Source organism: Sander vitreus, chromosome 20 (genome assembly GCF_031162955.1).
Source record: "Sander vitreus isolate 19-12246 chromosome 20, sanVit1, whole genome shotgun sequence".
Taxonomy (NCBI): domain Eukaryota; kingdom Metazoa; phylum Chordata; class Actinopteri; order Perciformes; family Percidae; genus Sander; species Sander vitreus.
The window spans coordinates 19735292-19757137 of NC_135874.1; the positions used below are offsets into that span (position 1 = coordinate 19735292).

The 21846-nt window shown below is 39.9% G+C and overlaps 1 protein-coding gene across 6 annotated transcripts in view; it reads left to right on the forward strand.

Moving 5' to 3' along the window:
* Positions 1-21846, forward strand: part of ralgapa2 (Ral GTPase activating protein catalytic subunit alpha 2) — a 107242-nt gene that overhangs the window by 11158 nt on the left and 74238 nt on the right. For all 6 annotated transcript variants that reach the window (XR_013503631.1, XM_078277149.1, XM_078277151.1 and 3 more), the window contains exons 2-4: positions 5268-5378; positions 7570-7619; positions 17913-17970. Coding sequence is in view for 5 of the 6 variants with exons in the window: in XM_078277149.1 (XP_078133275.1) it covers positions 5268-5378; positions 7570-7619; positions 17913-17970 (219 nt within the window). In the remaining variant the exon portion in view is untranslated. The remainder of the gene's footprint in view (positions 1-5267; positions 5379-7569; positions 7620-17912; positions 17971-21846) is intronic.

Sequence of the window (21846 nt, forward strand, 5' to 3'; positions counted from 1 at the left end):
TATTTACATACTATTTACATATATATATATATATATATATATATATATATATATATATATATATATATATATATATATATATATATATATATATATATGAACTTTAGTGCAAAATAAACATAACCTGCAAGGATCAGAATGTAAATCGTTGTCCATGTTAATATTACCATAATACAGTTTGGTCGCTGGTTTTTCAATATCGCGATAGAAACGATATAATAAATATATATATAATAGGCATTTTTATATCATTTTGACAATATATATCATCATATCGCCCAGCACTACACCAAGCCATAGGGTTATATTGCCTAATACTGTGTGGGACTCAGCAGTTTAATCCACCCTTTCACCCTTAGCCCCTGAAGTCACAGGGAAACTTTTAGTGATGTAATGACATCTGAAATATCAGAATTCAGTTTATCCAGCCAGAGGTTGAAAAATAATGGCATAATCTTTGCACTGACATTGTGGAAATTATCTGCTTCCATAGAACATTTTGTGAATGTGTTGTGTTTTTCTGCCCTTCAAAATATTACATTTTGGCCCTCAGCTCTGGCTGCACGTTATTTTCCAGCTAGTCCTCTCACATGGGGTTCGCACATCTGCCCTTCCCTGACAGGAAACATCACACACTGTTTGGCATATGTTTATTAATTCCACTAGAGAAGATTGCAGGTCTCTGCATCATTTAAGTTATCACTGTCAGCAGTATCTAGACCATTGTTCATAGTTGTTGGTTGGTTTACAATAAGGCTGACTTAAGATCTCCTTGCACAATAATCGGTTTACTGTAATTGAGGCAGCTGATGGGCAATAGCTGAGTTATTAGCTTCAGTCGATATGAAGTAGAATTACAAGGATAGCATTTGGGGCAACAATTGACCTTCGGTTTGTTTTGTTATTGAACTTGGCTGGGTTTTCTTAGCACCCTTCTATCCAGTCTCGTTTCCCTTCTATTAGTTCTGCAGCACTCTCCCTTCTACAAGAAGTGCTATTATGTGTGAATCGCATCACTGAGTGTTGGCATTAACTGTGCTTCCTTAAACAGAGAGGTTCTGAAACCAGGGGTGCCAAGCTATCAGCTTATTCAGCTGCAGTCACCAGTGTTAAGACACATGGTTTCCTCCCACTATAATAGTCCTGTGTGATCACAGCCATCCACAGCTGCTGCTCATCCAGCACTCTTTTCCAGTCTTTGACATTAGAGTCTTGCAGACAAAGGGGTGTCAATTGTAGGACACTGTTGTCTTGTTGGGCTTAGAGGATACTATGTCATCCCCTGCATTCCCAGGCCCATGTTGTTACCTGAGAAGTCAGTGAAGCCCATTAAGCGAAGGGCCTTGCTGGATATTGCAGTTCACAATACTCACAACCATTATACTACTTCATCCTTTCAGCCAAACACTTTTTTTTTTTTTTTTTATGAAAGGTAAGACTCAAACCAGAGAGCTGGAACAAAGGAGCACTTGTACTTAGCCTGTAGATAATGTCATGTAGAATTACATTTTTTTTACTGGCCTTAAAGCTGTGGTACACGGTATATTTTTGGCGTTGTTGGGCAACAATTCCATAATAATCTTTCAGCATATTGCAATTCAAGTGGTCTGAGTCTGAGTAATTTTTTGGGCATTTTAGCCTTTAATAGACAGGAAAGGGGGGATAGAGGGGGAAGACCTGCAGCAAATGGCTGCAGGTCGGACTCGAACCCTGAGCCGCTGCATCGAGGACTGAGCCTCTGCATATGGACGCCCTCTCTACCAGGTGAGCTACCCAGGCGCCCCAAAAAATTTATTTTGATGGCAAGGACGATGTACTTTATTATTTGTTATCCAGTAGCACACACAAGACAAACAAGAATTCTGAAATATTTTAATTTCAATTGGATTTTGGTTTATAGTTTAAAGATGCTGTACATATTGTTTTATAAACATTTAGTGAACAGATGGCTTTGCTTATGCATGAATACTTACCTTTGACCCTTTGACATATTTTATGCAGCCTGGACAGAAACCTGTTAGCACAGCTTTACCTTGAATTTTAGAGTTTGAGTTTCTCTGTCCAAATTTTACTACTGATTAGTGTCTTGTCAGCCTTTTCCAAGATGGTTAGCGCCCACCTCATTCTAGCCCAGTGTCAGAAGGCATGCAATCTTTCTTTTCTCTTAAGGCCTTTCCCTCCTCCCATCATGCTCCAGTGACTGGTTAGGGGTATTTGAGCAGCTGGAGAGCAGTGAGTCTGAAGGCTGGAGAGCACATCAACTCCTCACACACGCAAACATATTCAAATAACCGCTGCATAATTATTATACAGACTTCCTCTGTTCTTTTTTCTATCTCTTTCATACACACAGGTACACCATTTGCACTGTTCAGACCTGTTTGATATTAAGAAATTGTATTTTTTGATTGCCTAATTAGACATGTTAAAATCTTCATTGATATTAGGCGTTATATTGTTTTCCTTGGAACTTATCTTAAAGAGAGACTGGTCTAATTATAGAACACCGGTCAAATCTACTTTTTTGTCTATTGTCTGAGAGATTTTGCTGAATTGTTAAGCTTTTAAGCAAGTCAGCCAATTTGGCTCAAACCTGTTTTTATCTCAACAGCAGCCTACTTAAAGAAATATTTTACTGCTGGAAAGAGGGTCTTTTCATAAAACTGGGCTGCCTGTCTATGCAGTAGAATGGCACAAACATTTTTGAAATTGGTGCTACATGACCAGAGAACCGAGAAAAAAAGACTAATATTTACTTTTGCAGCAAAAAAAAAACTCCCAGTGTTTCAGCTGGCCTTTTGAGTGGGGAGATCTGGACACTGGTAAGATGGAGGAAAGTGTAACTATAAACTGTATTGCAGAGTCACATGCATGACTTAATATCATGTTTAGATTTGCAACAGCTGTGAATTAATGTGTAGGAAAATGAAATGGACAGTGGATTTTCTAAACAAAAACAATCTACTTGTACCCTTAAAGTGACCTTTGGGCAATGTTGTTATCCATATTTAGCAATCAAGTCTTTTTTATTTAGTCTCTAAAAGGTTATGTGTGGGTATACTGTAAGCTCTAGTCAATCTTCGCAGTTAACACTTTTGGTACAGCAGAGCAGTTTATCATTCCAACTGCCTATACTGAACACAAGTCATCTAGGTTAGCTGATGCTGCCAGCTCTGAGATACAAAACACCATACTGTTAATGGTGTATGCTTTGCATATTTGTCAGGCAAGCAAACATCAGATAAAATATTAGCCACAGCAGGGGTGTTGCTTCACCACTGATGATCAGACTTTGCCTACATCCACAGCCTCTGGTGTTGGCTGTTGCAGCTCATGCCAGAGTGGAGAATTGCCGTATGCACTTTTCACTAGCTGACTAAAGACTAAATCGCTGCATGGACAATCATTACTCCTACCATTAAAGTTTTCCTGTAAAGTTTCCCAATGTGTGTGTGTGAGGGTGTGCACTCATGTGTGTCGGTGTTTGTGCTTAAATGTGAATTGAGCAGATGTGATTAGCTTAATGCCAGGAGCAAGGAGCATTTAATGAAGTGTTGCCTTCTTTGAGGGATGGAGCTCAAGCATTGGATGTGTTCTTTGGTGTGCAAGACACAGTGGGGAAACATGTAGAGATTTGATTCCTACATTTTTCAATGTAGAATTATTCTTTGGCTACATGTGAGTGTTAAAACAATTAATATTATAAAATTACAAATAAGATTATATTGATTGCTTTTATGCACATCCAGCTCCTACTTTTGCATTAGACCTCTTAACTAGTCGAAGAGCCACTTGGCATCCTCAGATGATGCCTTGCTGGTTTTTCCTACATCAAGGCGGAAAACTATCATGCCTTTTGATTTGACTTGATCTTCCCATCATGCATCTTCATTATCTTAGTTTTAATCTCAGGGCAAAAATAAGTAATCTGAGTCTTTGTCACAGACAACATAATTCCAGCACTCTCCACAAGCTGGACTGCTTCTGGAAGTCTTCCAGTTTGCCATGTGGTAGAGACAGAATCACAGCAGAAGGTGAACCTTAATTGCTGTTATTGTGCCAAGACTCCTCCTGGCCTATATTTGATTATTCAGACCAGGCCTGTCTCATTACCACAGTTGTATAAGTATGTCAAATAATAGGGGTTCATTCTGTTCGGGTTCGTCTGTTTGTGACTGTACACATGTACCACCTATTTCCCTCATTAATTGTTGCATCTTGAGTTTGTATGGCCATCAACCTCAGTGTGTGGATCCAGACCACCCCTCTCCATTTCAGTAACACCACACAACCACAAGAAATAATCCCCAAACGCGTCCAAACTGAGATGAAAAACAAACATTCTAAATGATGAAACCTTTTGAGGAAAATGTGAATGGTCCTGCAGGCTGGAACACCAGCATGTACTGAGTGAGTGGATGTTCAGTCATGTTTTGGCTTTTGCTCAAAGTGTAGAAAATCCAAGGAATGTAACACACTTCTTTTGTCAATGGTAGTCAACATAATGTGGAGCAGCATAATCCCAATATGAGAGTTGAACATGAATTCAATAGCTTAATCTCTAAATCTTAAATTATGCTTCTTTTTTCACCTCACCTGTATAAATTTAAGAGGAATCATTTATACTGCATCACATCATCAACAGAAAAGGGATGTTTTAGAAATCTCTGCCCTTATTCAGGGATTGTGAAATGATCAGTTTGGGAGGCAAAGTTGTTTCTCAACACCTCCAAAAATGTCACTAATGATAACAGGTGAGGGGTAGTGAAGTTACGCAGGATAAGGAAGTGAAGCAATTTGCCTTGATGTAAAACAGATGTAGTCTGCAAAATGGGAAACAAGTGGAAAGTTGCAACAGTGATGTTATACAGTGTCCCTTTTTAGTTAAAGAAACAGCAAGTCACGTAGCAGCTTGAAATGAAAGAAATACACTCACAGAACTGCTCAGAAGAATTCAGGTATCTCAAATAGGTTGGTAAAAGATGAGTAGTGGCAGTTTTGTTCACCTTTTCAGTGACAAACCTTGACCCAGGGACACGCACAACTAACATGTCATATATCCTATTACAGCTGAGAAATGCTGACAAAATCTAATATTAGCCTATAAATCAACACCACATGAAAGCTTTACCACAATATTATGGTTACCATAATTCTAGACAAAATCTATTCTCATTTCAAGACATATCTATATAACGTTATTGCCCAGATCCAGATGGTATAATGCTCTATATTCATGTAGGCAACTGTTTCCCTTTTTTTCACAGATATCATTGACAAGAGTGAACTGAAGGCGTTCTTTGAAAGCAACTGTTCTCAGATTTATTTCATCTTCTATGAAAACTTCATTACACTGGAAAGCAACTTAAAACAAAAAGGTGAGTGCAAACTTAATTTCTTATTTGTTTGTGAACTGCACACTCAGTAGTTGACCATCAACCTAGATGGTGGTTCAATAATTAACCCTCTGCCTGTTCTCTATGGTATGTGTTACTGGAGGAGGTTTATTTCCCTCTGCCCCACATTTACAGAGCAATAAGCATAGAGTCCATAGAGAAGCAATTTCTGGTTATGTCTAGTTCAACTCTGTGTAGTGAGCTGACTCCAAAACTATTGGGGGTTAGTAGGGCTGTGCAATTAATCAAATTGTTAATCCTGGTTACGATTTCGACTCCTAACGATTACAAAAACAGAGCAATCGAGAAAAACGATTATTTTGCACATCACGCAGTGTTTTAGCTATATACATTCGGTCTGCCGCTGAAGGAGCGATTGCCGCCACTCCTTCAGTATTTAAGAAAATGTCATGAAGTCGTAACTACACGACTCTGGAGAGCTGTCTGTTCCACTGAACTCCAGCGAACAGTCATCTGCTCTCTCTCCCCTTTGAGGGTGTGCAACTGGACAGTGACAGAATAAACAACAGCGCGTTTACAGCAGTGTGTCCTCCAGAATGACAAACGGCGACGAAAGCCTCGGCGGCTGATTTACCATGAAAGCTGTGTGAAATATGACAGCTACAGTCGCTTGGAAAATGGCGTTATTGGCATTAAAAATACTCTATACTAAAGATGGTATGAAACGGTAAACACTTCCTGTCTCCTAAAGGGGCGTGGCCTTGTTTGAAAGTGTAGTGAACGCCGTGTGGATAGATGAAAAGTTATATTTGTATAATTTATTAATATTTTCTTTTGCTAACGTTAGATATTTACACAGCTAAAAGACATATTTAGCATCACGAGATTAGTTTTGTTAGATCGTTCACAAACGTTAGTTGGTCTGTGTTGCCAGATCTCGCGAGAGTTTGGTCCTGAGACAGAAACAGGTCTTCTTTTCTCCTGATGTGTCTGAAAAATGCCATTTTAGTGTCAGAATGTTCTGGAGATATGTGGCTTGTGAAAAATGGCTCCAATATTTACCTTGGTGACTATGGGGCGAAAGAATCGCTCCTAATCTGTCTTCACTGCCGCTAGTGTCCTAAAGAGGCGTGGCAGTGGAGGAGCCCACGGGACACAGATACAGGAAACTGCTCTGAGTTGGGGCGTCTCGGTTCTTAACTGTCTCTGTTGGCACTGACTTTGATGAATTTACTGTTCATCAGACCCCAGATGAGACAAGAAGCTAACGTTAAGCTAACCCTGCGCTCCCTCTGCCTCCCCGCTGTAGTAGACGTTGTATTCCCCCGACACACTGTATTGTGAGTGCATACCGCTCAAAACCAACATGAAAAAACATAGTGATAATACAGTAGAATATATAATGTATAAAAACTATATATTTTTGTTCTCGCTTAAAATTGTAGGCACGCTACTTAGTAGGCCAAACCTCCGGGACCTCTTAATCTGTGACCCTTGCTGTCATCAGGTCAGCTGCTAGCTGCTATCATCCTCGTTTTTCCTGCCGCCACGGCATCACTATTTTATGAATAAAACATGGCGGAGAAATGTAAAAGTGCTGATAACTCTTAGAGATAAGTAGGGCGGGCGCCAATGAAAAAAGGTTGGGAACGACTGTTCTAAGGTACCGTCTATGTGCTGGATTTTTCCTTAGGTTAGCTAGCAAATGAGCCCACTGACGGCGACATTATTGTTCATATTTTGGCACAATGTTTAGTAATGACAGAAGTAGTGGTCATAGTGAGTGAAAATGTGATGTGAGATGTACATTGTGTTATGTATCTGGAATTGTTCTTTAGCTGTGTAACGTTATGTGTGATATCTGTAAAGCTGAACCGACTCACAGTAGTAAAACTGATTTTATTTCGATCCAAAGACATTATTTCTGTGAGATAATGGACACTAACATTATACCCTGGACACTAACCATTATATCCAAAGGTTAATGAGTAATTGTGTTAAATAATCGTGATTATTATTTTTTCCATAATCGAGCAGCCCTAGGGGTTAGATGGTTAATTCTCAGCGGGAGTATGCTCTAATGGTAACACAAGTTCCTTTTGAATGAGTGTTCACGAAATGGCCTGCATTACTGTTACATTATTGATGAGGCTAATGCAGTCTAGCTCCCAGTTTTGTGTTTAAAAACTGAACTACTTTCCTTGTGTTTCAGGGAACAAATCTCAAAGGGAGGAGCTGGACTCTATCCTCTTTATTTTTGAAGTAAGTCATCTGTCTTTTTCTCCATCTCTGATTTCCACTGATAGCTGCTACAGCCTCAACCTGTTTACTGCTGAACTCTGGGGCGGGACCATAGTTTCCATGGTGCCATACTGCATGTAACTCTGGCTACTTCCTGGATTTGCCTTAAATAGCCCATAAATCATTTGGAGATTGTGCAGATGAAAAGAAGCCTTTGCTCAATCCTTTTCTAGCCTTCAGCGAGTTGTGGGGAAGCTTTAAGTTCATTTCTTATTTTTTTAAACCTAGGTGTGTATGCAAATCAGAGGAAGTATGTCTTGTGTCTGTGTGTTGGCTCTATGGCCCCTCCCTCTGTTTTTCTGAACACTCTTATGTTGCAAATGCAGGTTAAAGTCCCCTACCTCGTTTTCCCACCTGACTGCAAAGGCAACTCCAGTTTCCAATACAAACAGCCAGCTCTCCAGTTACATTTGCTCATTGCAGGGCTGTAAGGATGGTAGCAGGAAAAAAATGGGCGGTCTGTTTGTCCCTCTGTACAGTATGTATTGTCCTAGTTTTCCTGATTACCTGGGAGCACTGTGTGGGAGTGTTCCTTGCATTATGTCTGACATAGAGTATCCTTTACTTTGGATTCAGGTCCCACTGACCAATCATGTTTGTTAAAGTAGCATCAGGCCAGACACTGCTGTTATCTGTCTTTAGCTATGGATTCCTAATTTGCAAGTCAGGCATATCTACTATAACTCTATTTTCATGTTATCACATTACTGTTCTGATCTTCTGTCTGGGTGATGCATTATGTACTTAGTGCGTTTTAGTGCATCTGCTGATGCTAGACTCAAACGTTCAGATTTGTAATCTATGGTCTCTTAGCTTGCTGTTTGGAAAATATTTTATTAAGATTGGTGTTCCCCATCTGTTTTAAAGAAAAGAAAACTGTCTCACTATATGTCCCTCCAGTTTTCTCCACTGCTCACCAAGACTGCCTGTCTGCACACATCCAGTCATCTAACCTGTAAATAAAGTCTGGATTCATGCCTCTTACATATTTATGAAGTCATCTTTAAAAAGAAAACTAATATTGAAGGCAGCTTAACCCTCATTTGTCCCCTTTTAGCCCCTGCCTGTGGCGACGTGTGCTTTTACCCGTGCACTGAGAAGATAAGCTTGCTTTGAGTGGTGTGTACAGGACAGATACAGGGTTGCTTTGATCCTGTGCTCTGCTATACTCTGCGGACTTTCTTCTTATTCCACATTATAGTAGGCATGTTGGATCATATGTGGTCGTAAATGTATCAATGGATGCATTTGTGCTCGCAAACATGCAGTACTGATGTATCATGTTGTATTATGTAACACAGGGACATGACAAATGCGGTAAAAGATTAACTAATACAATATTTTGAGGCACGTGGATTATGCATCCTAATCTTTTCTGCAACAAGCATGTATAGTCATGTATAGCCTTTGTTGAATTTAAATTTGTGGCATTTATGTCATAAACCCAATTTCTCAGGATAGTTCTTTTTGTAAATGTGTGTCATTTGTTTCAGTCACAGAGGTCAACCAACCAAAACATAAACCCTCGCAGCCTCTGTCCAAAAAGCCTCAGACCGGTGTATCGGCTATGAATGGTTAACACTTGAGACAAAAGCCATTTTGCGGCTTTGTGCTTTGCAACACACGTTAGTGCTGTAAGACAGGTTAATAGGAACAACACAGCTCAAGGTTATTATTGTCCCTCATCTTCTGTGCAAGGATTTCCTTGGAAAGCCACAGTTATGTCCTCATTTTTCTAGGCGCACTCTCTCCATCACGAGTCACTTCTTGCATTTAAATGTGGCTGACCTATACAGTACATGTCGCCAGTGCGTGTGTCTCCTTTGAGCTAGCTATGTGTGGATTAATTTGCTGTCATGATTAGGTATGTGACCCCCTTTTCGTGGGTTGCTGTGGGGGAGAATGATTCCCCCATACTGAGCCTATTTGAGCAATGGTAGTAGAGTAATATCTAGAGGGGGTAATCTTTTGTCCCTCCGCCTTAAACCTTGCTGGAACACCCCACCCCCACCGCCACCAGCAGCATTCGCCGCTATTCCCTTCCAGGATTCCTTTGTGTCTACTGCCACGAAGACATCCACCATGGCAGCTTGTGATGCTGCACCAGAACTGAGCGAGATCAGCAACCTGATCTTTGTGAGGACACAACAACAGTGCTGAAAATGCTGGATAGAAAAGTCCCTTCTAATCATTTACATCACAATTTGATTTTAATATTGCTGTACTGTAGGCTTAGGCTTTTTAACACAGTTGACCGACAAATTCATTAAACATTGACCACAGTATATGTTGTATTATCACAGGGAAAAGGTTCCATGGTCTTTTTTGGCCTCATTGACCCCATGTGAAAATACTGTATTTCACTTTACTATGACACACCTAAATCATCACTGGTGCTGCTAATAGTTTTATGAAGTCACATAACATGTTCAGTGGAGACCTGTGTTTAATCAAGGTGTGACTGTATGTTAGATACACTTGTACATGGAACTGTTAGTCAGTTCCCTGCTAATAGCTACCTTATGAAGACAAATGAACATTTAAACAAATTTAACAACAAGGCCAATGAAAAGAATATGAAAAACCTCTCAAGGTCCCTTACATTATGATAAGGTCAGTCATGTCAAGGAGTGTCAGTGAGGGATGGGCCTTAGTAAGAGAAGACCACCAAGAGCAACAGGACATGAACCTGAAATGGCAAAGTCTGAGTTCAGACCTCAATCCAATTGAGAACTTGTCAGGTTGTCAGAGCTTGAGCTTGGTGTTCATTGTGTTTTGTAAGTTTTAGAGTATCGATACTAGGCCGGTGTGTGAGACAACGCCCTTGTCAGTTGGATAATGTCCGTCTCCCTTTGCCAGCCATCTATATGATATCTTATTGGGGTCAAAATGCAGTCTTTTTAATCACCTCTTATGTCGCCTCTTGCTGCTGTACTGATAAAGTGCAAGCAAATGTATGTAGTGAGAGAGATACTGAAAAGCTGTTTCAGATGGACACTAATTACGCGGCAAGTGCTGTTACATGTAATTTCAGGAGACCAGTTGAGACCACTTCCTGTATTAGTTTTTGCTGTCACAAGACCAGCTTGAGCTTCTCTGGGTTTGAGGGACTCCAGTTTGTTTACGCTGCTGTATGACTGTAAATGACCTCTCACTGTCTAAAAGCAATTTGACCCTGGTGCCACTGAGGTTATGGGACAGGTTAAGGGACAGCTGTGGGACCAACAAAACTCAGAGGGAAGTCAATTCATATCCATTTTCTATCCAGGATATGACCTCACCATGACCTGCCGTCTGTCATCCGGACCTAACTCAGCATTCTGAATTCCCCTTGTCATCCTCTGTAAAAGTGATGAGTTGCCTTATATGGGTATTTCTGATTTATTATAGCAAGTTAACCTTTTTTTGATGGATAACTGAATTTAATTCAGCTCAGGGGTACTGCAAAAGCTGTTTTCTAAAAGACAACTGCAGAAAATCCTAGGCTTTTGTCTGATTAACCTTTATTTAACCAAGATGGTCTCTTGAGATCGAAATCTGACCGCACAACTATCTTCATAAAACAGAACCAGCATACAAAGTAAGAAGAGGAATACAGAAAATGGAATAATGACAGCCTAAACCACAATATTGCCATTTCCTGTATTGTCCTAGCTCATTGCAAACAGCTCTTCGCAAACAGATGATTGATTGTTATCGTGTTTATTTAAATGCCACACCAGATGCCCCATTTAATTAGTAAGTAGGTTATTAAAATACAGTGTCACTCTGTGTCATGAACTCCCATCAACCGTCTTCTGGTGTAATGGCATCATATTCCTCTTGATGCACATCTTAGCTAGACTCACTGAAACTCTCCTCTACATGTTGATTAACATATTTCTTAAAAATAAATGAACCCAGGGCTATTTAGCTAAGTGATTTGTTTTCCTTCCCATTTCCTCTTTATACATTCCTAGTTGTGACTGGCATTTCACCAGCAGGGGGTTATTGGTTAATGCATAAATGCTAATATACTAAGTGTTTCTCGGGTCTGCACTTGGAGCAGGCTGAGTAAATGAATCATGATGTGTGAGGCTACGCTTTAACCTGTGCTTAGGTTTACCCTTCAAACATGAACTGATTTAAAGTTCTGCCGCACATTTAATAACCATTTTTGTCGCATGCAAGGGCATTTTTTTTAAATAAATGTATGGCTTTGTTTGTGTCTAATCATGTTGTTGTTTTTTTTTGTTTTTTTTGTTTGTTTTTTAAAACAATGGTCCTGGATGAAGCCTGCTGCAGCTGGGCTTTTACACAGCAAAGAGGAAAACCTCCTGGCTGAGCTAAGGAGGAGTTTGATTGCACTCTGCTGCTGCCACCCACTGGCTGCAGAGGAGAATGAAAACATCTTAGTAATTTGGTCATAGTTCAGTGTCTTTTTGGTAAACTATTCTAAAATAAAACTTAAAAAAAGTAAAGTCCTTACAAATAAATAATGAGGGTCAAGCTCAGAAATTTGGTTAGCATGTAAATAAGCAGCCTGGTTTGTCTACAGTGTTTGGACTTACGCTGCAAAGCATTTTAAACAAAGCAGGTGTGTAACTGATGTTTTTTTTTTAAGTGATTTATTTTTTTTATTTTTTTAAATCAAGCTCTCATTTTCTTTGTAGGCCAAAATATGTTGTTGTATGCTGTAATGCAAATATAATACTTATATACAATAGAATTTCAAATTATTAGTGCTGTGTTTTACAATCTTAGTTTTCCCAAGTTCTTTTATGTGATTGACACATTGGTTATTTTCTGATCACTGCATGTACATCTTACATCTACATCTGCATGTGTTAATGGGTTTGCTGTATGTTAGTAGGTTAGTGCTTTGTATGTCTCAGGAGATTTCATTGTCTTTAGATTGTATAATCATCTCTGAGTTGTATCAAAACCCTAAACAATATGTAAATGACTATATTTCTCTTCGGAGTACTGCACGTCTATTTATGCTATCAGAAAGCCCTTGTAGACCACCTCTTGGAGAAGTGTATTCTGTGTCATGTTGAGGCCCTGCGTCTGGAAACCTAAGTTCGGATCATGTAAATGTGTTAAGGCTGTAGTTGTACCACAGTAATGCCCCCATCTTTATGCTGGAGTATGGCTGCAGATTAGAGTAACTCCACCAACCTTCAGTCTGGCAGACTCTCCATTCGCCTCATATCAGCCAGTAAATTCCTCATTGTTGCGGCCACCGTTCCAGCTCCGCAGGGAGTCTTTCTGAGCTAGCTTCTCCATCTCATTCCCACTCTCCTATCCCAGTTCTAAGTAAGACAGAAGATGTTATTGTGTCTGCTTACACACACACACACACACACACGGGGGAGGCTTAAGCAGGCTACCCTGCTGTGTTACCACCTAGCATAACGTAACTGCTGCTCCAAGGAGACAGAGTAAAAGAGGCTAGTACGAAGCCTGTGCAGAGATGTGGTAATCCCATGCGGGATCAATAGCAAGGTGCAGCCACACGCCTGCACACGCACACCATCACGTCTGTGGATCAGTGAGAAATTGAACAGCAGAGATAATCATCCAGTGCCCCCTTTAAGTGATGTATGTCTTTCAACATCTCCGCTGTCACTGATAATGAGAGGGATTTAGTCTCAGAGGACAAGAAGGGAAAGTTAAAGATGGAGGATGACAAAGGAAGTAGGATGTTGTTGACAAACTGAGACACTCATAACATGAGATGACTTCTGGACCACCACAGCTCTCAGCATAATGTAATGTAGCACAGGGCAACATTTTTTTTATCGTATGCCGTCTTTCAGAGCAATTCTATTGTGGTTTACAACAAAACAATAGAAACAAGCAAACTAATGCTTACATTTTATTATGTAAAAATGGCATGTGAAATACATTTTTAGGAATAGAATTTGAACTTTATTTTATAAGCAACCGAATGTTTGCAAAGTTATTCACTTCAGTTTCGTTAGTTAAAAAATTTGAATAAGTAAAAAAAATCCTTGATAAAAGCTTTTTCATTTGTCTCCCATGCCATACAATGATGCTCTATAGTCTCTAAAGCTTTCGCTCATGCGCTGTCATCTTTCTTTTTGTCTTTTGTCTCAGACGCTGCCGCAGCACTTTGCATCTGTGGCTGGAGAGGACTTAATCTTTGAAGCTCTTTCCTGCACATTTTTTGTCATGCTCTGTATCCCTCGCTTGCCTGTGTTTCTCACTCTCCAGGGCAGATGAGCTTTTTATCATGCCGGCCAGAGTTGGTTGTCTGGTTGAGTGGGTCAGAGTTGCATACGTAACGCAGTAAAGGATAGTCTTGACCTCTCCATTGCAATCATGAAGTCTTATTGGGTCAGTGATTAGGATTTGATAAGAAGTGAGCCATTGGGGGCATCGGTTGCTCACACAGTGCACCGCCTATTAACTAGCCACATGTGCACGCTCTCACACACACACACACACACACACACACACACACACACACACACACACACACACCCCTTTATTTCCCCTCTCCTGAGGGACCCAGTTAACCTGCCGCAGCATTCAAGAATAATGATAGGCTGCTGAAAGGTTAGGGCGCTCTAATTGAGTTGTAAAGCGGTTGTTGGCGAAGTGATGACATTTCTCAGTGCCGCCCTGTGTCACAGGGATCTGCAGACATGCTAGGCCAAGTGGAGGGAAAGGGCAAGGACACTGCATTCCATAAGTGTATTCTGCTTTGTCAAAACAGTGCCACTTACTTGTTATTTCCTCCCTCTTCTATTTTAGGATCAAATAAAGAAAATAGGGCTGCAACTAGCGATTGTTTCCATTTACAGATTATTTTCTTGATTAATTGATTCATTGTTTGGTCTATAACAGCAAATAGTGAACTAGAACTGCAAGCAGTTATGACGGGGCCCAAGCCTCCGATGCCAGTCGCCCCCGACGCCCCGGGGAACTGCGCCAGTCGCCCCCAATGACCCGGGGAGCTGCGCCAATGCGGGACCTAAAGCATTACGGGGGGGGGGGGGGCGAACATTGTGGAATATCGAGAGGTTTGATCCACAAGGTCTGCGGTACTCTGCCATTGCAAATGTAGTGGTTATCAGTTCATCTCCATGCATATACAGACTACCTTTAAGAATGCTCTACAATAAACAAACTTCTTAATCCCCCTGACCACAGGGGACAGCAGAGAGAAACGAGAGAGTGGCTGAGAGGGTGGAGGAAGGGGAGGCAGGTGTGGTGGTTGAAGGAGCAGGGGAGGTGGTCAGGTTGTTGTAAATGGTGAATAAACGCTCCACTTAGCACCAACTGCAGTGTTTAATTGCACGGTATCGGTGCCTATGAATGGTGTTGATTTTGGATTGCAAACGTGAGAGAAAAGAGTTGCATATGTCCACTGTAAAGGTTGTAGAAACTTTGACAGGTGGGTTAAGAAGATTGTTTGTTGTAAAAAAACCAGGGGAGCATGCAAAAGCAAAAACCAAAACGTAACGGTAGGAGGCAAACCTCAGTAAATATTGAGAAGTGTGAGCTGCAAGGTCTGTGGTACTAAATATTCCATTAACATCGATTGAGTAAAAGGGCCAAAACTGGTCTACGTTGATTATAGTGCCCCCTAATGGCCGATCTTCGCCAAAGTTTCGTGTTGATTGCATTTACTGTGGCAGAGATATTGCAATTGCAAATTTCCCATTTAAATGCATTGAGTTATTGGCCAAAACAAATAAATGTTGCTTATAGCGCCCTCCAAAGACCGATCGTGGCCAAATTTGGTACAGAGCATCGTATTGGGATGTTGAACAATTATCTCAAGATCTTTGCTGATAACATTTATTTTGGCTGAGTTATGATATGATATGTGTGTCGTAGCTAGCTAGGAAAATTTATTTGGTCGTCAAATGCGTTAAATACTTTAACGTAGCAAAATTCTTTGAGTAACTTTTGGTCAAGGCCATCTGGATATGCTATGTACCAGGTTTCGTGCAGATAAGTCACACGGCCTAGGACGAGTTCGAAAAAGTTGGTTTTAGATATTGCGAAAACGGTTTTCAGCCGAAATAGGCGAGGCCTATATCATGTGATTTGTTATCTGCATGAATAAAAAAAAGTGTTGGTTTATTAACTGTGTTAGGCAGACTATAAAACTTTTTTTTTTCTCAAAACATGGCATTTCATATTGTAGTTAAACATATGTCGGGAGACGATATTGAGGCCCCGACTATAGATGCATTTTTTTTTAGGGCTGTCAGCATTAACGCGTTAATCGCGATTCGATTAAGGGCCGAGCATAATGCGTTAATTTATTTTAATCGGATTAATCGCATGCCGCCATTTATTAATTTATTTTCACTTCACTCGGCTTTGCATCGTGCCTAACAGGCTACTATTTTGCTAACGTTAGCCTACCGCTAGCTAGTAGCTGGATTAAATACGGTTACAATACTGACAGCTAACGCTAAACGGTGTACAGTGTGTCTGTATTTCACTGTAGAGGATTCCGACACCGGGATGTAACAATCTGCAGTTGCTGTTGTCGGAAAAACACAGATGGTGCGTTCAATGAAACTGGTAATTTACATCCTCGTGGTGCATTCAAAGTTGTTTGTTCAAATGTGTGACTAGATTAAATATATAATAAACAAATACAAATCTTAAAATCAAGTTCATAAAGTAACTTTCTTTGCATTCATTTGATTCCCAATCAAGATACACTAGTAAGAATGGCTTTCCATTGTTAATATGTACTTAAAAACTGTTCTGAAATGCAAAATAATAGAATTTTAATCATGTGATAAAACATGCGATTAACTATAGAAATTCAACGATTAATCGCGATTAAGAAAATGTAATCGTTTGACAGCCCTAATTTTTTTATTTCCAGATACTAGCCTACCTAATTGAGCGGTATCGTTTTTCTTCCCAGTCTATCAGTTATGTAGCCTACATAACCTTATCCGACCTCATATCACTAACGTCACCCATCGTGGACATGCTCTACATCCCAGCAGATTCTTTGTGTCACATTACGTTTTTTCCAAACATTCTTTACAACATTGGTGATGCCGAGCATATTAGTAAAGCCACTGTAGCAAAGCGCCGTCAGAAGAGTGTGACTCGCTCTGAAACGTTTTTTTAAACGTTTTTCTAGTGTTCCCTGGATACAAACCAGTAATTAAAAAGGAGTTCCACAGTATTGCAGGTGAATGATGTAAACCCTTTGAAATAAAAGATTATGAATTATAATTATGTTAATGATGGTGCTGCAGGTGCAGAATGGGTTAGTATGCCTAGGACTTTGTCGCCCGCAGGATTGCACCTAAATGATATAGATTATAGGTTCAATACCATTTCACCAGTAATATTATACTATGATTTAAATATGAAATGAATACACTATTGGAACTTCTCTCTCTTTTGCAGCAGCCGCTGTGTTACTTTAACGAAATATATGTTCAAACTCAATGTATGTGCGCATGAGTATTTCCGCCGACCAGTTTGTTTGTGGTTGTTACCATGGTGAATCGTAGTATCATTGCTCCATTCATGCTGCCTTTTTATAGTGGTGGTGCACACGCTTAACTCTGAGTGAACCTACTCTGAGTTGATTGAACCAACTCAAATCAGCTGTTCTGGAACCGAAAACTCAGAGTTTCTCATCTCAGGGTAAATCAACTCAGAGTTCAGGGTTAGACTTTACTTAGAGTTTGTTAAACCTCCTTCCTGAAATGGGCCCCAGGTCCTGTTAATGAGGCTGACTGCAGAGCGGAAGAGATTTTGGTCCTGATGGACCGCAGCCTCCTGCCAGAGGGGAGGGGTTCAAAGAGTTTCTGTCTGGGGTGAGAGAGCTCAACCACAATCTATCCTGCCTGCTTTATGGATATGTCCATCACAATTTCCCAAAGCCCAAGGTCACGTCCTCAAATGTCTTGCTTTGTCCAACCAACAGTCCAAAACCCAAAGTTATTCAATTTACTATCACATAAGACCAAGAAAATATTTACATTTAAGAGCGTAATAATATTGGAAGTTTGCCATTTTTGCATAAAATGAATTCATTTTCTGTATATTGACTAATTAATTAATGAACTAATCGTTTCAGCTTTAAAAGAAAATATTTTCTTCAGAAAAAGCCTGGAGCTGCTCAGTATAGTTCCTTACGTAGGAAGTGAATGGTGAATGAAAAAGGCCCAACTGCAGCCATTATGCTATCATGGACTCCAATAACTAATCACTTGCTAAACCTAATCATAACTTTTTCTAATTTTTCATCAGAAAATTCTACAACACCTGCCTGAGAAAATCTACAACCGATGGCAGTTTCACAGTATAGGTATGTATTACTGGCTTTTTTTCACCATATGAAATACTTATTTCTAATTTTGTCTCTCTGTTACACCTGACAGGTAGTTGTATACTGTACATGTGTCTTTCCTCCTTATACTTATGTAACTTCTAAGATACACTTTAAGACAAAAGATCATCACTACAACCATGCCTCAGCCTTTCATAAAGACGAGAAAAGAATTAGTCTTAGAAGGGGATGTAAATGGGAAATGCAAATGAGCACTTCATTTGAAATGCAAATAAGTAATTGAATTATGCTGCCATGATTTCAGTGCCACACAAAAATAGGAAAACCATTGCAAGAAGCGATTTGTTTTGTTTGGCAGCTAAACAGTCTAGGGTCTAGATCACTGTTGTAGATTGGCCTTACCCTCAGGCTTGTAATTCCAAATATAAAGACTCATCTGGGGCTGGATGCCCCAGGCAAATTCACCATGTTGTCATTGGACAACACATTATCACAGGCTTAAGGCTGCCTCTTGGCTTTTTCTTGACTCTGCATAGAATTTCCTTTACCAGTTCATGTGTCACTGGTCAAGATGCTGTGCTTTCACGATGTACTTCTGCTTTGAAGAATATGTGGTGGTGGCTGGGATAGCTTCTCCCCATACCTGCATTTTAATTGAGTTTAACTTTTTCTTTCACATCATTTTGTTTTTATCACACTCTACGTCCAGTCGCATTTGCTGAAAGCATTTCAGTGCCCTGGGACAAATTTTTTGTGGTAGGTGTGGTGGAATTTCCAGCTTATGAACTCTAATGCTATACTCTATGCTATGTAAGTTTAGACAATAGTACCCCAGGTCTCAGGTCAGTGTACAACAAAACCTCATAACCTTTCCAAGCACAAGAGTTGTTGAACTTTGTGCCTCCATAGATGACGGGAGACGTAGGAGATGTATGATAGGACAGTGCTGCTCACCCTGCCAAGGCTATAACGAAAGTAAACACATGAACACATTTTTGTCTGTGCTGAGACATTTGGGCACCCGCAATATCTTTGATTATCTTAAAGGTTCAGCTAAACTTAACGCCTCCAGCATAATCTCAAATACACCTTCAGTAAGACAGGAACTTCAGAAGTTGGGATGGCACACACACTCTACTGTGTGATCCTAAATTCTTCCCAATTGAGTGTTCATTTGGCTCCTGTGTAATTCATCAAAGTCTTCCAAACCTTCACGTATGTGAAATGAGTTGTGCTGCTCCTGAGATTTGCCTTAACAGTAGGTCAGGAATGACATTAATGACTTGTAGTGGTTTCGTCCTTTTTAGCTGAGAATTGCAAGGTCACAGACATTTATATACAATATGGGCCATTAGAAGCTGAAGAAAATCCTCACTCCTTTTTACCATCCTCTGCCTGCTTACTTCTAATTCCTTCTGTCCTGAGCCTAAAACTTTTTGAAAGGAAAAGGTATGCGTGTGCCCAACAGAGACAAGTTATTGATCGAACCTGATGAATGGAGAACATTAAAAGCACCAGTCAAACACACTTATAAACTCGCACACTCACATGCAAACACATTAGCTTTGCTATACTTTTGAAATACCTCAGCCACTTCTCCATGGCTGCCACTTAAATATGTCTGTGTCAAATCACTCAGTTAAGGACATTCTTGATCAAGACTTTTAAGGCTGCAGTGTGTTGAAAGAAAATGCCGGAATTTGAAATAGAGTGAGACCTTCTCCTGCAGCTCTCCTTCTTCCCTTTCTGTCCCTCCCATCAGATGAGCACAGGCATATACACTGGCTTCATACAGTAACCTGTACGAAGTACTAGTCATTTATTTTATCATGATGCCATTATATAGCGGCAGTTCTATGAGAATGTCCATCCCGTTTTCTTTGTAAAGCTGTTTGAGATGACATACTGTAATTCGAGGCTCCAGCTAGCTACAGAAACATGAACTTCAATTAGCCGCAGCCGTGAGCTACGGTTAGCAGAAGGGTAAACTATGGTCATGTCTGCAGAATTTCCTTTTTCTCTCACACTGGCGGCTTCACGTCATAGTTTTTTTATTTTTATTTTTTTTTAGTTATTTATTCGGGACAGTGCACATTAATGAACAATCTAACATTTGTGTACAGACTGTAAATGAGCCAGGTTATAGCATAAATGCTAATTTTCACCTGTAGTCCCGAGGCAGGAAGACAACAACATACAAAATAATATAACACAAAAGAATATGACAATATACAATATCAAGCAAGAAAAACATTAGCTCACATCCAGGCAGATTACATTACATCAATAAAATTAGTCAAAATGATGACATAACTGGGAACTTTTAAGAAGTTGTTTAAGGTGCTTTTTAAATGTGCAGTAAGTTGGACATTCTCTAATGTTTGTTGGGATGCTGTTCCAAAAATGACCTCCTCTGATAGAACAGTTTGTCCAAAGGTAGTTTTTCTATGCGGGATCTCTATATCTCCTCTAAATGAAGCTCTGGTACAACAACCTCTGTCAGACCTTGGTTTAATGTATGTAGAAAGTGAAGGTGGGGCCAGTCCATGAAAAACTTTATAAATTAAACAGCTATTTTTAAAATGAATAAGTTGAGCATGTTGTATTTTCCCAAAATATTACACTGATGGAATGACAAAGGTTTTTGATCAAGTATTTTTATAGATTTTTTGAATAACATTTCTATTGGTTTTAAAATTGTATTTCCAGTGAGTGACCAGGTTGTGATGCAGTAATCTCTATGTGAAAATATCATTGAATGTAGGAACATTTTAGCAGAAGTAGTTGTCATTGATGGTCTGATTTGTTTAAAATTTTGTAAATTTAATTCTATTCGCTGTAAGTTTGATGTGTTTTTTTAAATGAAAGTGTTGGGTCCAGTGTGACACCGAGGTACTTGAACTCCTCTACAATGTCAAGTTCCACTCCCAACCAGGAGCACATTGGACCGCTCCAGTTTTATGTTGTTTTTTTTATGTGAAAGTCATAGCAACAATTTTCTTTTTGTTCAATAATAGGCAGGATTTAAGCAGCCAATGCTGTATATGGATGATGCTTCCTGTGTGCTTTTAGCAGGTGTAAAAATAACCGCATCATCAGCATACATTTGAAAATTGACTTTTTGACAAACATTTGGCAAATCATTTATATATACAGAGAACAATACTGGTCCCAAAATAGAGCCTTGTGGGACCCCTGCTGAACATTCAAGGTAAGAAGGCAGCAGTAAGCGGTGCCGTCCTCTGGTCCTTGTAGCAGACTAACGCTGCCGTCCGAACAAGGACATGCAGGTGGCTGTGTGACAGGAAACGTAAACATGGCAAACAAGCCTGTATTTTTGCTAGGCTTAAGGCTAACCCCAGCAGACCAGTCTTTACCGACTGTTTTCACAGGACATTAAACTGGGCTACATTATTGCACAACTCGTTCCACGTATATAGATGGATGACAATAAAGTATCTTATCTATTAGTTTAGCTTTGTATTAGCTACAGCCTTGAACCTTTGGCTACGGTAAACCGAACTTTCACAGAAGGAACGTGCACGCACATTTGCAGAACAGCCAATAAGAATGCTCTCTCTCTGAAGTGATCTGTGATTGGCCAAAGTCTCCCGCCACAGGCTAGATTTTCTAAAGCCTGAAAACCGAGTCAAGGAGGAGATGCAGAAATCTAGTTTTCTCTCAGACCACTTTAATTACCATAGGCTGAAAAATTATCTAATTTTTGCCCAACCACGGCAAAGAAACTGCCTACCCTAGCTTTAAACACACCTCTGGATTATCTTAATTGTTGCCCTAACATCATCACAATTTTATCCGTACTCCTAAAGTTAAAATCCCTATAAGAACTAGTCGAAATATTTTCACAGCTCACAGGGACCTCATAAGAACAGT